The sequence below is a fragment of the Dendropsophus ebraccatus genome, chromosome 2, assembly GCF_027789765.1.
Source record: "Dendropsophus ebraccatus isolate aDenEbr1 chromosome 2, aDenEbr1.pat, whole genome shotgun sequence".
Classification (NCBI taxonomy): domain Eukaryota; kingdom Metazoa; phylum Chordata; class Amphibia; order Anura; family Hylidae; genus Dendropsophus; species Dendropsophus ebraccatus.
In genome coordinates, this window is record NC_091455.1 from 89,565,904 (window position 1) to 89,581,671 (window position 15,768).

Below are 15,768 nucleotides of genomic sequence, written 5' to 3' on the forward strand. Positions count from 1 at the left end.
AACAGATATTTACGCTTAAAGCGTAACTATAAAATATTTTGACCTTTCAGTTTTAGTTAGCTTAGGGCATGATAATTTTTGCAATATACATTAATAACCTAAAATGAACAGTTTTTTAAATACATAAGGCTGATTATGCCCTTACAGCCCTCTCTGGCTCTGAGTTATTTTTGCATTCCTGCTGGACACGCCCCCTCCCTGCAGATCCGTCCTGAGTGTACGGACTCCGACAGGAGGATCAGATAACAGCCCTGACACAGTCATAAACAAATCCTCCTCCCCCCTCCCCTCACCTCCTAGCAGCATGTCCTACCCCCTCCCCTCACAGAGGTGACTTAGCAGAGCTGAGGGTGTTGTCTGTGAGGAGCAGCGCAGGGGAAGAGCTGGATGGAGGGACAAGTACTCCGTGCTTCAACAAGGAGGGACATCCCAGCCATGACTCCAATGTACAGCATGAGGGAGAGTGGGTGAGTCACTGAGGGGGGGACTACAAGTCCCAGCACAGCACAGCTGTAGTCCTTCCATAAAGGACCCCTTGATAAAGGTTGTTCACCGAAACGTGCGTTGGGGTGGGGGCGACTGTCCGGCTGGTACATTACCTCCATTTGGGTAAGATAATACATTTTGTATGACTATTGTGAAGATGGAGTTGGTTTAGGGTGGGTTTATGGTAGTATACCAATGAATTGCATTTTGTCCCTGATCATCTCTCTACACATTGCCTGACAGTAGCACCCCTCATTTGTATGTTTTTTCTGTTGGTTTTTAATGTTCTTTCTCAGTCGCAGTTCACTGTGTAGTACGATTCCCTATGTATGTGCTTTTTTATGTAATAAAGTATTTTTTGTACGTTAACACGTTATGGAGGTTCAGTTGTTTCTTTATAGGTGTGGTGTAGTCCTTCCATAGTACATATAACATTCACTATCAGATGTCTGCAGCAGGTGCCCCCACTTCCATGGCTGACATTATCCTACAGTGTAATGAGAGCAGATGACTGTATCTAATCCCACTGTGTGCGATACCATCTGCTGGTGCTTTGTATCTAATCTTACATTGTGATACTGTATGCTGGGGCTCTATCTGATCCCAATGTGTGTGATACCATCTGCTGGAGCTCTATCTGATCCCAATGTGTGTGATACCATCTGCTGGAGCTCTATCTGATCCCAATGTGTGTGATACCATCTGCTGGAGCTCTGTATCTAATCTTACATTGTGATACTGTATGCTGGGGCTCTATCTAATCCTGCTATGTGTGATATATATGCTAAGGTGCTGGTCAGTGGATAGAGGGACACAGCCAGGGAGATGAGGGATAGGCCACGCCCACTTTGTCTTAGCCAGAAGAAAAATTCATTTATTCCTCTGAGCCAAACAACTGGGGATATCTCAGCGAGCGTACACACTATCAACACAGTTTAGGGCTCTTTTTAAAGGGTAACACGAAGGCTTTTTATTTGAGGAATTTCATTTTTTGTCTACTGAAATAATAGTTACACTTTAACTACCAGATTCTTTACAATAAACTGAAAACACAACTTGCCTCTTACAAGATTCCATACCTTTCCTAGATAGGCAGGAAAAATTTACTACAAACTGATATTGTACCGTCCATATATAACATCCTTATATTGTACCGTTGGATATGATGCAAATGCTTCCTATGAACCTATCTAAATCCTACTTACTGAGCTGGAAAAAACTATTCTCTAGCTTCCCATGGGCTCAGAGAAAACCTAGGCTCTCACATAACCTTCTTATACAAAAGAGACAAGATGTCTACCTGATATAACACTTTATTATAAAGCTATCCAGCTTCAGAGGTGGGTTGGGGTAACGTACGGAACAAGTTTACTAGCGGGGCCCGAACTAGAGTTGAAGCAATTGGGTAACAAAGGCATAAATACACTATGGCACATAACCAAACATGATGTTACTAATATCTCTAACGCACTCCTGAAAGGCATGTTGAAAATGGTCTTAGAACAAAACAAAGACTCAGGAATATTCGAATCTATAACTCATCTGGCGCCAAGTTCGGTTCTCCCTTATATATGTGACCCCTAAACACATACTCATGATTCTATATGGGACTAAAGTACCACTTTTCAAACTCCACCCTAATATTCAAATGCCAAATGACTCTGACATACAGGCCTTAATTCCTACCCAAAAAATAAATTTCCTACATGTACATGCAATCCAGCAAATGTGCGACAAATTCCCCAGCAAACATAAAAAAAATGGAGAGACCTGACATGGCTCGAACGGCTCCACGCCTCAAGATCCAAACTGAAACAAACTGGCTGCTTTTACAGCACCATTGCTACACAGCAGAGTGAAAGGGTATCCTATTTATCTCATGCCTTGGGAAGACTACTTATAGGAGAAGTCCGGTCAAAATTAATTTTTGATATGTTACTTATGGAAAGTTATACAAATTTCTAATGTACATTATTTATAGGAAATGCACATACAGTATAGGGCTATTTCCCTTAATTTAGTAAATCAGGAAGTGTTAGAATTCTCTCAGATACAGTGACGTCACGACAAAAGGTGTAATTCCTATGGAGTGTCCAGCAGGAGGCGCTCTATATGTAGAAGTTTATGGGACTTTATTGTTTCTATAGATGTCTATGTAAAGTAATGTAGTGTACAGTATGCTTTATTGAATAAATACATCTATGGAATACTTTGGGGAGCAAGTGTCCTTGCTCCCCAAAGTATTGCATAAATGTATTCATTCAGTACATTAGGATATCACAGTAAGCCCACCGATCCGCCACATTCCCGGCGATCCGGACTATATACACTGAACTACTGCTCCCATCATCTGCTCATAGTATGAGCAGGTGATGGGAGCTGTAGCTGGGTTATGGCTATAACTTGCCTGCCGCCACTGATGCCACTGCTTATGCCGCCAGGCGCAGGGGGGAGCCGCTCAGTACACAGGAGAGCTCCCCCCTCCTCCTCCTTCCGGGATCCTGGAAACCTCCCCCCTATCCCAGGGCTGACTCCCCGCCTGGCCCCGCTCTCCCCCCACACATACCGGCTCCCGATGCATGTGTATATAGTCCGGATCGGCGGGCAGCGGAAATGCGGCTGATCGGCGGGCTTACTGTGATATCCTAATGTACTAAATGAATACATTTATGCAATACTTTGGGGAGCAAGGACACTTGCTCCCCAAAGTATTCCATAGATGTATTCATTCAATAAAGCATACTGTACACTACATTACTTTACATAGACATCTATAGAAACAATAAAGTCCCATAGACTTCTACTTATAGAGCGCCCCCTGCTGGACACTCCATAGGAATTACACCTTTCGTCGTGACGTCACTATCTGAGAGAATTCTAACACTTCCTGATCTACAAAATTAAGGGAAATAGCCCTATATGTGCATTTCCCATAATTAATGTACATTAGAAATTTGTATAACTTTTCATAACTAACATCATATCAAAAATTAATTTTGGCCGGACTTCTCCTTTAAAGAGAAAATTAACAGATAAGGAAAGAAAGCAAGTTCTAGGAAATGCACATGGCTTCTCTAGGTGCATTAGAATTCGAGAAAATCACTACAAACTGTTAAAGGACAACTCCCGCGGGACCCCCCCCCCAAAAAAAAAAACAAACAACACAGACACACAGACACCATACTCACCATCCCTCCGGTGACGATCACCACTCCATTCGCCCGCCGTCCGCCTCACTGTCACCGCCGTCCAGCGATGTCTCTGACTTCCGGGTCCTGGGGATGGAAAAGGCTGCCAGTGTGCTTGCGCACCGGCAGCCTTTTCATTGGCTGGAGCGCATCACATGGCTTCCAGCAACCTCAGCCAATTAGGGCTGAGCAAGCTGGAAGCCATGTGATGCGCTCCAGCCAATGAAAAGGCTGCTGGTGCGCATGTGCACCAGCAGCCTTTTCCGTCCCATTCACTCTCTATGAAGACGCCGAGGAGGAAGAAGACCCGGACCGCCCCCCGGCTCTGACGTCGTCGTCACCAGATGCCGCCCGGGAGAAGAGGACCGTGACGATCGTAATAGGTAATGTATATATTCTTTAACTTCCGGGGGGGGGGGGGGGGGGGGGGGGTCGGGGGTCCGAAAGTGGGGGAAGGGGGCCAGACCGGGTATTTAACCACATTACAAAGTTATATAACTTTGTAATGTGTGTTAAATAAGCTAAAAAAAAATTTTGTGGGAGTTGTCCTTTAACTTGTTGGTATAAGACGCCTGAACATTTATAACGTATGGGTTTGATTGACTCAAACACCTGTTGGAGATGCCAAAATGAGGTAGGTACCATAGCCCACATATGGTGGTCATGCCCCCAAATTGCTCAATACTGGTCTATACTGATTTGTTCTATAAAAGTCCCATTGACCTTGGAAACCATAGTCCTAGGACTACGACAACACAAAGCTCCAAAAAAATGTTACCATGTCCAAACGTTCACATTTGCGCACTTGATTGCGGCAGCCAAACTTCTAGTACCCCTCCACTGTCTGAGTCAAACAATACCCACGAAAAGGCAATGGTATGACAAAGTAAACCAAATATGCAGAATGGAAAAATTGACTAACTCAATTTCACGTATGCACAAAGAATCTACATGGACACCATGGTTATCGTACAGAGACTCAAGGCATCCCTCTTCGTAAAGACATATGAACACCATCTCTTCTTAATGGTGACGATAGTTAACTCACTGCTTTGTATACAATTATTTTTGCACCTTATGCTGAGTTTACACGGAACGATAATTTGCCCGATCGTACGATTAACGATTTCGAAATAATGATTTTTTTTTTTAGAACCATTAGCGTCTAGATGGAACGATATATCGTACGGAAATTTTTTTTGCTATCGCTTAAGCCTATCTCGCACATAGGTAAAATCGGTGAACGACTGTTTACACGGAACAATCTGCAAATTTTTTGCGAACGACGATTTTAAGAACATGTTCAAAGATCAAAATGAAAGATTTCTCGCTCGTCGTTCGCTGCGTTTACACGTGCGATTATCGTTCAAATTCGATCGTTATCGTGCAAATCCGCACGATAATCGTTCCGTGTAAACGCAGCATTAGGCCTGAAATGATGTCTCATGATTACCTCTTATTGAGTACATATGCATATACCTTTACCCCCCCCCCTCTTTGTATCATTCAATGTCCGTATGTTATAGTCCTATTTTTTTATGTAGACAGACATTATGTTGCCGAACCTGGTCTACATACTTTTGATTATAGGTTACGTACCGTTATTTACGAGCATATGTAGATTTTGTACATATTCTACTTTTTCGGCCCATTTTCATATATATTTGTACAAGCTTTCCATGCTTTATTGGGCAATACATGCCAAAGCACCACATAGCTAACTCTTTTGTAACTTTTTGTACCCTTTGTTAAATTGTGTTTTTAAAATGAAAATAAATTCACTAGCACCCTAAGGGTATGTTCACACTAAGCAAAACAGGCAGAATTCTTTGGCGGAGACCCCCCCCCCCCCTTCCCAGTGTCACACACTGTCTCTATGGGAGGGCTCATGCACCTCTGCTCCCTGTTTAAAGAATTGACAAGTCAATTCTTTGAGCACAGAGCGACAGAGGCGCGAGAGCCCTCCCATAGAGACACTGACACTGAGGAAGGTGGGGGGCTACGCCACAGAATTCCACCTGTTTTACTCCGTGTGGGACTCAGGATTCCACAAAACAATGGCAGTTACAGACATGTCAATTTTTACTAAGCTTATTCTTTAATGGAACCCATTATATAACTTGTGCTATTTTACCTGGACTCACCGAAGAAACAACTGCTACATTTAGTTTTTAAGCAACTGTAAGAAATTTTTGTCTAATATTTTCAAGCAGGGCTGTGGAGTCGGAGTCGTGGAGTTGGAGTTGGAGCTAGTTTTGGCTGGAGTCTGAGTCGGAAAAAAAATGTACAGACTCCAGCTTTAAAAAAATCTTTAAAAAATGTAGAATTGAATTTTGATATGAATTTTACAAGTTTTGCTCATGAATATATATTATGAGCAACATTCTAATAGGACACTGGCCCTATTACTAGGGGGGTCATGGAAAAGTTGTTGGTCACTATTTGGCAGTTTGTTTCTGAGCTGGAAGAGTCCATTGTGTGTGTGTGTGTGTGTGGGGGGGGGGGGGGGGGGGGGGGATCTGTGCTGTTCTCTTCCTGGATGCTGGATGACTGTATATGAGCAGCAGTGTAATTTGAAGATATCCTGTGTAATATAGAGGAGAAGACATAAGTAGTGTAGCAGTAACCTCTGTCCTCAGTGTGGGGATCTCTCTCTGGGAGAAGATTGAGTGTTTTTCTTCAGTGTTCTATGGCTGCAGGTGTGTGTGTGTGTGTGTGTGTGCTATGACTACAGCAGGCTGTGTGTGTGCTATGGCTGCAGCAAGCTGTGTGTGTGTGTGTGCGCGCACACACTATGGCTGCAGCAGGCTGTGTATGTGTGCTATGGCTGCGGCAGACTGTGTGTGTGTGTACTATGGCTGCAGCAGGCTATGTGTATGTGCTATAGCTGCAGCAGGCTGTGTGGGTGTGTGTGTATGCTATTGCATGCCCCCACAGTGACCTTCTATATCACCGTGTGACCTCTATATCACTATGTGTGACCCCCTGTATATCACTATGGCTGACCTCAAGATTACAGGTATCTGGCATTGTTAGCAGTGTTTCTTTAAGTATGGTGAATATTTAGTTAGAAACATAGACTGTCAGCAGGAAAAGACCACCTGCTCCATCTAGAATAGTTCTGAGTTGTTCAGGACATGGAGGCTGGAGGCTGGCTGCATCCACTGCACAAACAGGAGAAGCTGCTTTATATACAGTATTCCTTTATTTACTCAGAAGTCGCCCCAGGATCATGTAGGACATTAGGGAGAAGCTGCTGAGCCAGTGTGATAAATAAATCCCCTGGTATATGACTGGCCATTTATCAAGGAGCAAGAGTCTGAGTCGGTCCTGGTAAAATTCAGGAGTCGGAGTTGCGGCTTACCTACTCCACAGCCCTGTTTTCAAAGAGGTAAAAAAAATAAATAATCCCGTTATTGTTGCTGAAAAACTGGAAACTAGTGTGTGTTTTTTTTTTTTTTTTTCATGTGTTATCTGATACAGATGTCGAATTGGATAACAGCAAAACTTTGCAGAATTTATAATACATTAATATTGGAAAGATTGAAAGCTAGGGGTGGGAAATGTATTAATGCAAAAATAATTTTGGGGGGAATACCCCTTTAAAGGGAATCTGTCACTAGGTTTATGTTGCCTTAAATGAGGACAGAAAAAAAAAAACTAGTGACAATTTCTGAACAGATCGGTGTGTTACTTTCATCTTTCTATTCAGACTTCTCCTAAAACGCAGAAGAATAAAAGTCTTGCCACACCCCTCCCCCACCCTCCAGCTGCTGATTGACAGCTGACTGCCTAAACACAGCATGACTAGATAACAGCGAATCAGCAGCTGGTGGGCGGAGTTTTCTGCTTCAAAAAATATCCAGGACTACTGGGCTCATGCACATAATGGAGAGGAGTACTAAATTGTCCATGTAATTTAAGAGGATGTTAGTGTTACATCATTCTGTACACCTTCTCTGTTACTAGTTTATGCTTCACTGAGATAGGACAACATAAATCTACTGACAGTCTCTTTAACTACATAAAGAAATTTAAATGTGAATCTGTCAGCTGAAACTCACATTCCAAACTGCTGACAGTATTTAGGTTGTTAGGTCAAGGAGACACATATCTGTCTGTGTTTCCAGAATGTAATAAAATGTTTTTGTTCATGAACTGTTGCAAATGTGTTTTGTTTTTTTTTCACCCACCCATTCCCTGGCAGTTTTTAAATAAAACATTCCGGCCTCGAGTTTTCTTTCAAGCCGATGCAGATCGATGCAGTCACGGGGAAGCCAGTGCTGCGGTCCGTTTTTTTTAACTGCGGGCCGACTTTAGTATACGGTGCAGTTCTATCCACGGGTCATGGGACGGAGCTGAAGCACAGGAGGCGGGCCGCGTCATACAGGGGCGGGGGACTCCGCCCACCGGGGCACCTCCTGCGATTCAGCTCAGGCCCAGGACCGTGGATAGAATGGCACCGTACAAGGTAACAGGGCCGCGGATCAAAAAACGGACCACGGCACCAGCTTCCCTGTGACGGCGCCGATCTATTTGTGTCAGATTAAAGAGGATGTACCTGATGGTAAATCCTCTTTAAAAACGAACTATATATTGCACTGCATACTTTTTTAATTGGATTCTGCACCATTCCATCCAGCAATATATATTCACCTCAAAATTAGTTTTTGCATAGTAATTGAATCATTTCAATTTTAGCAATGTAAAATAAATTAAAACCGGTTAAATACATTTTATGATCTACTAGTGGCCCTTTGAAAAATCTGTACAACACTACATTGCTAATAAGGTTCCTCAAATCAATGATTATTTTTTTTCTCCATAACAGTTCAATGACTTTCACAGATAAAAAGCAAATGAAACACTGAATACCTAATCCGATTAATAGTAGTGTAAAACCAATGGATTAACCTCACCATAATGCTGTCAGTAAAAAAACAGCCAAGGCCTTGGTAAACAGCAACTGCATTTTTGTGTTCATGCAGAGAAACACAAAATCACAAATTGCCAACCACACTGTACACCTAACCATGATTTAACCCCTTAAGGACAGAGCCTGAAATGGCCTTAACCCCTTAAGGACAGAGCCTGAAATGGCCTTAATGACAGAGACAAATTTTATGAATATGACCAGTGTCACTTTAGTCATTAATAACTTCGGGATGCTTTTACCTATCCGGCTGATTCTGAGATTGTTTTCTCGTGACATATTGTACTTTACATTTCTGGTAAATTGGAGTCGATAATCATAACAAATCTTTATGAAAAAAACCCAAATAATGTGAAAAAATGTGAAAAACTGCATTTTTCCAACTTTGAAACTTTTTTGCGTATACAGAAAGTGGATATACCACATAAATTATATATTAAATAGCATTAGCAACATGTCTACTTTATGTTGGCGGCATTTATTAAACGATCTTTAATTTTTTTTAGACAATAGGAAGCTTAAAACATTAGCAGCAAATTTCCAAATTTTCAGTAAAATTTCAAAATCAGATATTTTTAGGGACCTGTTCAGGTTAAAAGTGTATTTGAGGGGCCTGTATGTTAGAAAGCCCCACAAAGCACCCCATTTCAGAAACTGCACCCCCCACACTCTGCAAAAGCATATCCATAAAGTGTTTTAACCCTTTAGGGGAGTCACAGAAATAAAAGCTAAGTGTGTAAGAAATTTGAAAATTTTAATTTTCTGTGCAGAGATTTTATTGTAATCCAATATTTTTCATAATTATAAACCTATTACCAGAGAAATGCACCCCAATAATTATTGCCCCGTTTCTGCAGTTTATAGAAATACCCCATATGTGGCCCTATTGCGCTATTTGACGCAACCACAAGCCTCAGATACAAAGGAGCGCCTAGTGAATTTCAACGCCTCCGTTATATTTGGTCATTTCTGACTGTACCACTTCAGGTTGGCAGAGGCTCTGGGGTGCCAAAACCTAAAAAACACCCCTAAAGGGACACCATTTCGAAAACTACACCCCTCAAGGAATGTAACAAGGGGTGCGGTGAGCATTTGGACCCCACAGGTGCTTCACAGATTTTCCGAACAATATGGTGTGAAAAAAGAAAAAAATTTTTTTTACACTAAAACGTTGTTCTAGCCTTCAATTTTTCATTTTCTTAAAGGGATAAGAGGAAAAAAAAGACACAAAATGTGTAGCGCAGTTTCTCCCGAGTACGGAAATACCACACATGTGGCGATAAAGTGCCAAGGGGGCGCAGGACGAGCCTCCAAAGGGAAGGAGCGCCAATTGGCTTTTGGAAGCTGAATTTCACTGGAAAGGATTTCAAGGGCCATGTCGCATTTACAGAGCCCTCGTGCTGCCAAGACACTGGAAGCACCCCACAAGTGACCCCATTCTGGAAACTACACCCCTCAAGGAATCTAACAAGGGGCACAGTGAGCATATGGACCCCACTGGTGACGGGCACAAATGTGGAACAATGTGACGTAAAAGTAAAAAATTTCATTTTTTCACTTTCATGGCACAAATGTGCCCGTCATCAAGGGGTCCATATCCTCACTGCACCCCTTGTTAGATTCCTTGAGGGGTGCAGTTTCCAGAATGGGGTCACTTGTGGGGGGTTTCCAGTGTTTTGGCAGCACGAGGGCTCTGTAAATGCGACATGGCGTTCATCATCCATTCTAGCCAAATCCAACCTCCAAAATCCAAATGGCGCTCCTTCCCTTTGGAGGCTTGCCCTGCGCCCACATGGCGCTTTATGTCCACATGTGGGGTATTTACGGACTCGGGGGAAATTGCTCTACACATATTGTGTGTTTTTTTCTCTTTTAACCCCTTGTGAAAATGATAAATTCAAGGCTAAACCAACATTATAGTGTAAAAAATGTAATATTTCATTTTCACGCCACATTGTTCCACATTTGTGCCCGTCACCAGTGGGGTCCATATGCTCACTACACCCCTTGTTACATTCCTTGAGGGGTGTAGTTTCCATAATGGGGTCACTTGTGGGGGGGTTCAACTGTCTTGGCAACACAGAGGCCTTTTGAATGCAACATGGCCCCTTAAAATCCATTCCATCCAAATCCAGCCTTCAAAAACTAAATGGCGCTCCTTCCCTTCGGAGGCTTACCCTGCACCCGAATGGCGCTTTATGTACACAAGTGGGGTATTTCCGTACTCAGGGGAAATTGCTCTACACATTTAGTGGTTTTTTTTATCTTTTAGCCCCTTGTGAAAATGAAAAAATCATGACAAGATTAATGATTTAGAGTAAAAATTTTACAAAAATTACACTAAATGTTGGTCTAGCCTTGATTTTTTCCATTTCCACAAGAGGTTAAAAAAGAAAATTAACACAAAACGTGTAGGGTAGTTTCCCCTGATTACGAAAATACCCCATATGTGGGCATAATGTGCCATATGGGCACAGGGCAAGCCACCAAAGGGACAGAGCGCCATTTAGAGGCTGGAATGGAGGATGGAGGCCATGTCGCAATTACAAAGCTCCTGTGCTGCCAGGTCAGTAGAAACCCCCGACAAGTGACCCCATTCTGGAAACTACACCCCATAAGGAATCTAACAAGGGGTGCAGTGAGCATATGGACCCCACTGGTGACAGGCACTTACGTAGAACATGTGCCGAGAAAATAAAAAATACCATTTTTTTCATTTTCACGTCCCAAATGTGGCCGTCACTTGGGGGCCATATCCCCGCTGCCCCCCTTGTTAGATTCCTTATCGGGTGTAGTTTCCAGAATGGGGTCACTTGTGGGGGGTTTCTACTGTCCTGGCCGCACAGAGGCTTTGTAATTGCATCATGGCATCCTCTAATGGGAATGGCGGCCATACCTATTTAGCTGGGAAAAAGGGACAATTCTAATTTATTTGGGGGTATTAGGCCAATTATTAGTTTATAAGGTTGGAAATGACAGGTGTCCATCAAATTCAACCTGTGTTGATCCAGAGGAAGGCAAAAACCCCTCGTGAGGCAGACGACAGTAGCCTCATCAATGGGAAAAATTCCATCTCGACTCCATAATGGCGATCAGAATAATCCCCGGACCAACGTGACCCCTGAAATAGGAATAAGGGACAGAATTTAGATAATGTAGAACCCCAGTGACGTGTGGTGCGCCTTGAAGCGATCCAATATGCAGAGGCCGGGGTGATCAGGACAGGCGTCACACTGGAAATGGTGTCCTTCCTGATCCCCCTGTTACGCCACACTCTGCACTTCTTCTGGGGTCTCCTGTTATCCAGTGTGGGGGACGTCACCTGGAAAATGTTGTCCTGGTGCGATACGGGGTCCCTCATATCCAGAAGCGCTGGGTCCGCTCCATGGCTGCTAAATATTAGGGCGCTATTACTACTTCTGATATGTTCGGATCGTGCCGCAAGCTACAGTAGCTCGGGCAGCGAGGGACCGGAAGAGGGGGTGCTGGTATAAATGTTATCCCTGTACAGGTGGTGGTAACCTTTATCCAGCAGTGGGAAGATCAGTTCCCGGACGATCTTCCCACTTGTTCCGAGGATGGGAGGGGAGGGGGCATCTGGGGCTGGATTCGGGTGTTCCTTCCTACATACACTCTAAGGGTACGTGCACACTGCGGAATCGCGACAGATAACCCTTCGTGCATTCCGCAGTTGGCACCCGCCGGCGGACTGATGCAGGCGCACGTCTCCGTCCGTGTCATAGACTCCATTCTATGCACGGGCGGATTCCGCTCTCCGTCCAACGTGTTCATTCTTTGGATGGACGACGGAATCCGCCCGTGCATAACATGGAGTCTATGACACGGATGGAGACGCGCGCCTCCATCAGTCCGCCGGCGGGTGCCAGCTGCGGAATGCACAAAGGGTTATCCTTCCGCAGTGTGCATGTACCCTAAATCTGTAAGTGTACCCAGAGGTACTCTCACAGAGTTTGTAGAATTTCACACCATACCGTCATCTCTTATTGGGACGGTACTGGCGGAAAAGACGTGTCTGGGGGGCAGCGTACGCTACGCTACCCCCAGACACGTCACTGGATGATGAGGATGAATGGAGGAAAGAACAATCCCCCCCATTCATCCTCACTGGCTGTTTCGGTGTCGGAGGCAATAATAACGTATCCCTCTGACACCGAAAACACCCTGGGGGCCATCTTTATATGGGGACTAGTATATGGGGTATGTAGTGGTGTAGTGTCAAACTTTATTCAATGTAGTGTGGTGTAATGTAGTGTTTTTTACGTGTTTTTTTTACAGTAAGTATAAAAAAAATCTACGCCAACAAAGGAGTTGCTGATAAATGCCGCACTTATGTGCGGCACTTATAAGCAGACCGTGGCAGTAGAATACAGAAAAAAAACACCCTACGCCAAAAAGGAGGAGTTGCTGATTAGCAGCGCACTTTCGTGCGATGCTAATCAACACTCAGCGGCGATAGGGTGCGGAAAATAGAAAAAAAAAAATTGGGGAAAAAAAAAACAACACTTTTTCTATATTCTGAATATCCCTGTAGCTGCTGATAAGTGTATTACACATATCAGCCGCTAGGGGGCAGCAGAGCGCAAAATCCGGAAAATGACGAGGCTGGAGCCGAAAATAGCCGAAAGAAGACGACGAGGACCGCCGGAAAGACCCGAAGACCGAACGGAATGACGGAGGACGCCGCGAACCCGGAAGCCGCCGATCAGGAGCCCGGGACAGGTGAGTAATGTACAAATACCTGCTCTGGACCCCTCGGCTACCTAGCTGAGGGGTCCAGGGCAGGTATTTACTATTTTGTGGGACTCTGATCGCCGTGCCAATAACTATTTATAGAAACAAAATCACTTACTTAATGGAGTTTCTGAAGTGGTCCTCAGCTGGGCTCTTCACTGTGCAACTATTCAGTAGCCACAAATCTGCCTGATCCGCATGCTCTGTAGGTAGAAACAAGTACAATTTACTTAACAGAAATTGTATACTTTCAACGAAGCTGAGCTCAGACGTCTCCTGGCTCATTTCCACAATCAGTCAAGGTCTGGAAACTCCCCGCCGCCCCTCCTGCACTCACCCGCTCGCTGCTGCCGCGTTGAATAGCGGCGGCAGCGAGCAGAGAACGAGGAGCAAACGAGCGCTGAGAGCGCTCGTTTGCTCCTCTAGTCGACCCGTGAAATAGGGCCATAAGAGCTATTCAGTCTGTCTTTGCTCTCAACCCCATCCTCCTCCCTCCCTTCCAGACTGTCGATTCAAAGAAGTCCCTGGCAGGCTTTTTCTGCAACATTGTAGCATCTTTGTAATGCTAGGAGGGTTAATCTAAGGTCAAGTTTCTGATGAACTCACTGATTAGCTCTCCCTTCATTACAAAGTGGCTACAATGTTGCAGATAGGGAGCTGTTTACATCAGCCATCTGAAAGGGAGGGGGAGAGGGGGTTGAGAGCAGAGACTCAACAGCTCTCAAACAGTTATCTAGGTCTTTAGCAGAAAGCAGCAGCTCAAAACCAAGAGAAGGAGACAGAAAAGCTCATAACATGTATGGAATTAATTGTTAGTCTCCATGAGGGGGGGGGCTGATTCAACAATTCCTTACCTAACTGGATAACCCCTTAAATGTGGGCACACTATCTGATCAAATGGTTTGCTAAGAACACCAATCTTTTTTATCATGTTGTGTGTACAACAGGGGGTGGAGGGATAGTATATACTATAAGTCTTAACACTTGCAGGTTTCTGTTGCATTTTTCTGTTTTTGTATGCTTTCTGACATGCAGGGGCGTAGCTAGGATTCATGGGGCCCCCCTCCCCTACACACTATACTATAAAATCTATATTTGGTGATGTGGCAAAAAAATAAATCTCTTGTGGCCAGAGGTAGAATCCTGCGTGCAGCCACAGCAGTGACTGGCAGAGCAGAAAGCCAATGGCTGCTTGTTCTGTTCATCCACTGTATTTAACTGTAACAGCCTATTAGGAGCCTTTATGGTTATATATACATAGGTGCGGAAGCAGACTACCTTCTGCTTAACCCCTTATGTACTGCTGTGTGTAAGTGACCCAGTGTTCTGCTTCACAATGCTTCAACACCAAAAAGGGTTATTAAGCTAAAAGACAATTGGCTCTCTGCTTCACTACTCCTGCACTGATAACTCCTGACCTCTGTAGGAGCTCAGAGAACAGAGGTCATCATAGCAGTAAAGCAGAGAGCTAATTGTCTTTAGCTTAATAACCATTTTTTTGTGTTGCAGCATGTAAGAGAACACTGGGTCACTTACACACAAGAGTGCATAAAGGGGTTAAGGAGGACACAGGAGGCTCTTATCTTCCCTGTGCATTCCCGGGCCCCCTTCCCCCACGGGCCCCATAGCGACTGCCTTCTTTGCCTCTATGGTAGCTAGCCACTGCTGTCATGTCAAAAAAAAGTAAGTATGTGATAACAGTGCCTCTTAACTGTTAAGTCACTGCTAGAGAAGGGCACAAGTCGAGCATGAATGTCTGACTAGTCAGCATTTGAATACCAGTGGCTGAAGGTGGATGCAGCCCTAAAGTGTGAGGGAAAACATGGATACTAACGCAGCTCCATACTTTACAGCAGTCACCTTCTCAGAGGCAGAAAACAATAAATGTTACTTTCTGTTATAAGGTTGCAGGCAGATGACACAGGATCCACCACTGTCAGTAAGTGAGAGGAGACTACTCATTGTTACTGATCAGTAACCTCTGCCATGCCACAGAATGGCCCCTGGAACTCTATGAGCCTTGTTCTGCCTCCTATTGCAACTCTACAGCAAATGAAAAATACTAAACAAATAAATGAATACTCATGTTTCTTCATTCTGTTTAAAAAAAAAAAAAAATGTATACGATATTGACATATTATTTTGAAATCTGATAAGTATTTCAGTAACAGAAACTCAAGGAGACTTGGATTCTCGGTGCAACTTTGCATTTTACGTTGTTGAGGTTTAGCCCCATTGTTAATCAATGGTAACACTAAAAATCAGCAAGGGAACTTTATGTCACATGATATGGGTAAAGTGGAAACCCAAATCACATAAATAGGAATGCAGGCTGCATCACAAGTGATACACTGGTAGCTCATTCACCTATGACACTTGTGGTGGGATCCCAAATGAGTTGTTGTGCAT

At 43.9% G+C, this 15,768-nt stretch overlaps 1 protein-coding gene across 1 annotated transcript in view; it reads right to left on the reverse strand.

Moving 5' to 3' along the window:
• The window catches only part of CDKAL1 (CDK5 regulatory subunit associated protein 1 like 1), a 679,847-nt gene that overhangs the window by 569,718 nt on the left and 94,361 nt on the right, over positions 1 to 15,768 (reverse strand). The window contains 1 exon segment of the mRNA XM_069957933.1: positions 13,474 to 13,562. Coding sequence (XP_069814034.1) covers positions 13,474 to 13,562 — 89 coding nt within the window.